Consider the following 5525-nt stretch of genomic DNA (forward strand, 5'->3'; position numbering starts at 1 on the left):
AACTCAAGATTTAAGGACTTCAAAGGAAAATTGTGTACCCATTGGCTTATACCATATAATATTGACACTATATATGAAAGTGGGCCCATTAAGCTCTATACCAATGATAAGGAAATGACTCCACTAATGGAAAATGGGAATATGTTTCGACTATCTCACAAGCCCCTATCAAAATAAGTCATTTTAAGACAGATCAATAAAGGATGGTTGAACAACAATTTGGATATTGTTACGGAGAAATCTACGCTGAATGATTCATTTCTAATTTTCTTGTTTCATATATATATATATATATATATATACCAGTTATGAAAATCCCCAGGCACAACTTAACACATTTCATCTAAAAACTAGCTCAATTAGCACTCAATGTGTTAAAAAAATAAAATTAAAAATAAATAGATAAAATTTTGAAATTGGGGAAATAAAGGATTCATGAGTAGAAGGACACTTCACGGTTTCTTTATTCTTATCCTCTTGCTCATGAATACATGACTTATGGGCAAAAGGACACTTCATGATTTCATGATATTTATGTCAGAATCCTCCTACGAATAGGATTTGCAAGTTCTTGATATATGTTTTTTTCTATTTTACTAATAAACACTCTCTAGAATCGCTCATGATATAGACAAGGGTAGATTCTTTTTGTTGCAACACCAGCATAATATTGCTATAATACCAATGCTACAACACTAATATCATATGGTTGCAACACCATTGTTGTGACATCGACGTCATGTGGATGCAACACCATTGCTACAACACCTTTCACAAATAGAACTAGAATAAATTCCTACAACAAGATTGTTATAATACCTTCAAGCTAACTGTATTGTGAAACCATTTTCCAAAAAATATCTATGGACACGACACAATTCAATGTTGTTGTTGTAACACTAGTTCAAATTTGTTGTTGCAACACCAATTCAAAGCGGTTGTTGCAACATTGGTTCAAAGAAGTTGTTGCAACATCGATTCAGAGTGGTTACTACAACACCTATGCTAGGAAATAGTTACAACCTTCTCCTGGTTCCATTGATGACATTGTGAGGGAGGATGGAATGTGACATGGTTGCCACTTCCAATCTATATAAAGTCGCCAATTCATGGTAAGCATCGAACATGTATGACTTTCCTTACATAATGATTGGCATTAAAGTGGCATGATCACACTTACCTTCAATTGATTTGCATGCATCATTCACCATTAATATCCATATCACTCAGTTTTTTCCATACCTTATGGCATGAACTATGCCATTAGCTCATAATTATACTACCTAAATTAGAAATTATCAACTCCTAAAGGGTTATTCATCGAGAATGCAACTGATAAATTTTCTAAGTTTCAAACAAGAATCATGGTTGGCTCACTAAATCACTAAGAGCCTTTTGACACCCTCATGTTGCAAGCCTACAACCACATTTGGGCCATAGTCCAAGCTATAGGATGGAATGAGTACACAAAATTATAGTAGGGGTATGATCATAATATTATAGTCAAATTTTCTCTGAATACGCAGAATAACATAACAATAGTTGAGATAAAGCTAGTTCTGGTGAATGAAAGGACCATAGTCATTGTATCAAGGCTACTACAGGTGGAAGAATAATGGTACTCTTGGAATAATCCAAGACCAAAGTTGATGGAAGAATTCTTGGAGGTAGGAAAAATACTAGTAAAGAAGCGTGATGGGCTCAATAGAAAATTGTTTCTAGAACCATGGGACGATGTAGCAATATTCTTCCAAACGTATTTTACTTGTGATGGACATCATGGAATCATTTTCTTGCACCATTTGAAATTGTTGGACCATTTGATGCATCATAGGTTGATAAATATGTCTTTCTTCCTATGGAAGATGCTACAACCTATGGCCACTAGCATCCAAAAATATAGTCATCCCAAGAATTCCCTCTCACACCTTTTTCTCATAAAGCTATTGATGGTGCATGCACTATAGAAGGAGGGCCACAACTAGGATGACCTAGTAAGGATACTAGCGATGGAGGTGCCCCTGAAAGAAGCACCAATTGCACCACAACAAAAGTAGCTACTACAACACCAGAGGAAGTAATTGCTGCAACACCAAAAGAACAGGATGTTGCAACCTATAAAGCATCCCTAATATAGGTAGTTTCTTCCACACCGAAAGCACCAATAAAGCCACAAAAACTAGTAGAATATGTTGAAGATAGTCATGACAACAACCTTGAGATCATTAGGAGCCTGCCTCTGACTAAAATACTCCAACACATTATTCATAGACCCTAATATGTGGCCATACCCAAAAGGAATAAAATGAGCTACTTGAAAAAGGGGGACTTATGCCATGCTGTTGTAGAACAAACAAAGGAGATAGAGTAAGAAGAGGCAACATAAATCCCTGCTGTCAAACAAAAACCAAGAGGGATAGAGTAAGAATAAGTAGAAACCCATATTCTGACATAAGAACAAGTAGGGGTAGAAGAAGAGGCAACAAAGATTCCTATTCACACATAAGAACTAGTAATGATAGTGGAAGAAAAAGGAAACCCTTGTTGTAATAAAAGAACCAAAAGGGGTAGTGGAAGAAGAGATAGAGTTCCCTATTCAAACATACGAACCAGCCAGGGATGGTGGAGGAAGAGATGAAGAACCCTACTCCTTTCGATGGTGCAATAAAAGAAAAAATCATCCTTTCGATGGCTTTAAACAATAAGCACTTAACATGAAAAATTTAATTAAACGAGGATGTATTGGACAGAGTTGATGTCTTGTATGAAAAGGTAAGGAAGAATCTATTCCACGTTTGTTTATTTCATGAGATTGAAGTCATATCTTTCCTGAGGTGAGACTCGAAAATTTCAAGTTGGGCGGGCGATAGGCTGGTCCAACCAAAGACGAGGATGATAGTGGAACACATCACGTCAATTTAGTTATGAGATTGGGATGTGCCAAACGACCACAGAGTCGCGTATCCTTAATTGAGTTTCCTTATTGAAATTGAGTTCAGTTGAGTTTTCTTATTGAAATTGGACCATATCGAGGTCGTGACTGACAACTACGTGAGCCGGGAGGTGATATTAAAGCGAGCGTGGGGTGAAAATTGGCAAGGAGCAAATCAGAAGTTTCTTGGAAGCGAATGACTTGAAAATTCATCTTGGGCGGCTTGAGGATAGTCCAAAGAAGAACGTGATGGTGGAACATGTAAATTTAGCAGCGGCGAAATTTGGATGTGCCAAACCACCACACACCACTAATCCTTAAAGTCAAGCGTCGGCGGTCTCCAATTTGCAGTTTTCTGGGTCAATCATTAAATCAAAATTTCCGTAAATCATGGAGTGATTTTGCGATTACAAAATTTTCCACACCGCCAACCAGAGAAAAACTATGATTCCGGAGAAGATAAACTATAATTCCGTGCTGGGTACCTTATATATATGTAGAGCACCTAACATACTCACCAGAATTGCACAATCCGGGCATTAACATTATAAGCTCAATTGTAATTCCTTGTGTTGAAGTTATACTGTTTAAGCTGCTGCCTCGCCATTTGCAATGGGGCGAAGAACATGCGCAGGGTCCCTTTGGATCACAGCAATAGTAACTTTATTAACTCTTAATGTTTATCTGCAAGGTAACGTGCCGCTCTCTCAATTACTCTACAATATCACTATACTGATTGCTTTGATCAATAAATCATGAATTATATAGCAGGCTTATGTATTCATTTGTCAAAGTAGAAATATTAATAGATTTTGTTTGGTGAACTATAAGTGCAGGTATAGAAGGTGCGACAATGACCGTCAAAAACCAGTGCTCATACACAGTTTGGGCGGCTGGCAGTCCGGGCGGCGGTAAGCAACTGGGGCAGGGTGAGACATGGAGTTTTGATGTTCCAGCGGGAACAACAGGAGGCAGAATCTGGGGGCGTACCGGTTGCTCCTTCGACGCTGGAAGTGGTACAGGTAGCTGTACCACTGGTGACTGTGGTGGGTTGCTCAATTGTCAAGGCTATGGAAGCGTCCCTGCAACGCTTTTTGAATATGGTCTGAATAAGTACCAGAATCAAGACTTCTATGATATCTCTCTTGTCGATGGCTTCAATATCCCTCTCTCTGTAACTCCCTCAGACTCTTCGTGCAAAGTAATAGGTTGCACCACCGACATAAATGCGGTGTGCCCTGCAGAACTGAAAGTGACCGATGGATGCAAGAGTGCTTGTGCGGAGTTCAATACCCCTCAATACTGCTGTACCGGAGATTATAAAGACAACTGCTCTCCCACCAACTATTCGCAATTCTTCAAGGGGCAGTGCCCACAGGCATACAGCTATGCCAAGGACGATGCCACCAGCACCTTCACCTGCCCTTCTGGTGCTAATTACAACGTCGTCTTCTGTGGTTAGGAAGATATTTACGTAATATCTTCCTACTCATATAGTAACAATAGATATATATCGTACTGATAACAATAATACTGTTGCATCGGCAATGGCATGCCCCGTTTTCTGAAAATAAAGGCAGTGATTTAAATATCCGAGCGGGTGTTCAATTGGTGTGCAACATGGTGTATTGAGCTTAATTGATTCAAACGCGATCATCCAATGAGTCTGATGAAATGAATCGAACCATTATTTTTGAAATATTAATATAACTTAAAGTAAGAAATGGTTTGCTTTATTTAATTCTACCATTTTCAATAAATAAAATTTGTATATTTTGAATTTCATAACTGGATTAAATGAATGTTTCGGTATATAGCAGTATACATCAAATTTTATTATATATAAACTGTGGGTTAGAATGTAAAATTTGAAAAAAGATTCACAAGTAAATTTTTGTTTTTATATACACGGTAAATTATGTAATTATTCATGGTTTAAGTTGTAGTTTTAATCATTTATTATTATTAATATTTTATATTAAAAATTGATGAATTACCATTTTTGTAATTAAATTATTTTATTTTTAATTATTGTTCATTATTAAAATATTTTCCTAAAGTAAATATTAACATACAAATATGTATATACACCTAATATATGTGCACACTCTATATTTATATGTATATATAGAGTTCATATTGAAATATACTAACAATTATACCGAGAGGTATAAAAAACACCAAAAATGAAAAATGTGGAAAATAAAAATCTAAATAAGCCCAAACAGCCTTTCATAACCATCCTGCAACACTTCCTCTTTCCAATGTTCCACGATTGAAGAGGATTCCACGACGAATTTTGAGTCCGGTGGGCGCAACATCCATAGGTAGGGCTGCCCGCTTGCCTCCAAGCCTAATGCCAGCTGTCACCTGCGTCTGAGAAATTTACGAGTCATATTAATTGACATCCCGAAAAAACTCATCAACTTAGATCTAAAATTAACCCAGTTTTTGTAGATTTTTGTTTGAATTTTATGGAGTTGAAATAAATCCATAATAGTTATTCATGAAATTAGCTTCGGAAATTTCAATATTATATGAATAATGACAGACCTTTTTTTTTTTTTACAAACATGGTAATTTTTTATACTAT

The 5525-nt window shown here is 36.7% G+C and overlaps 1 protein-coding gene across 1 annotated transcript; it reads left to right on the plus strand.

The window, feature by feature from the left end:
* Positions 1–3435: 3435 nt before the first annotated feature.
* Positions 3436–4525, plus strand: LOC149229807 (pathogenesis-related thaumatin-like protein 3.1). Its single transcript, XM_089378743.1, has 2 exons — positions 3436–3623; positions 3769–4525. The coding sequence occupies exons 1-2, from the start codon at positions 3545–3547 to the stop codon at positions 4392–4394; spliced, it is 705 nt and encodes a 234-aa protein (XP_089234869.1). The 5' UTR covers positions 3436–3544; the 3' UTR covers positions 4395–4525.
* The last annotated feature ends 1000 nt before the right edge of the window (positions 4526–5525 follow it).

The sequence above is a fragment of the Pinus tabuliformis genome, chromosome J, assembly GCF_031772625.1.
Source record: "Pinus tabuliformis cultivar Carrire ecotype Pingquan chromosome J, CPIR1, whole genome shotgun sequence".
NCBI lineage: Eukaryota > Viridiplantae > Streptophyta > Pinopsida > Pinales > Pinaceae > Pinus > Pinus tabuliformis.

What these genes read in the sequence shown, in the direction of transcription:
- LOC149229807 (XM_089378743.1), top strand. Translation starts at nt 3,545, where the DNA reads ATGGGGCGAAGAACATGCGCAGGGTCCCTTTGGATCACAGCAATAGTA. An exon ending in TCTTAATGTTTATCTGCAAG is followed by an intron (nt 3,624 to 3,768) that starts GTAACGTGCCGC and finishes CTATAAGTGCAG; the next exon opens with GTATAGAAGGTGCGACAATG.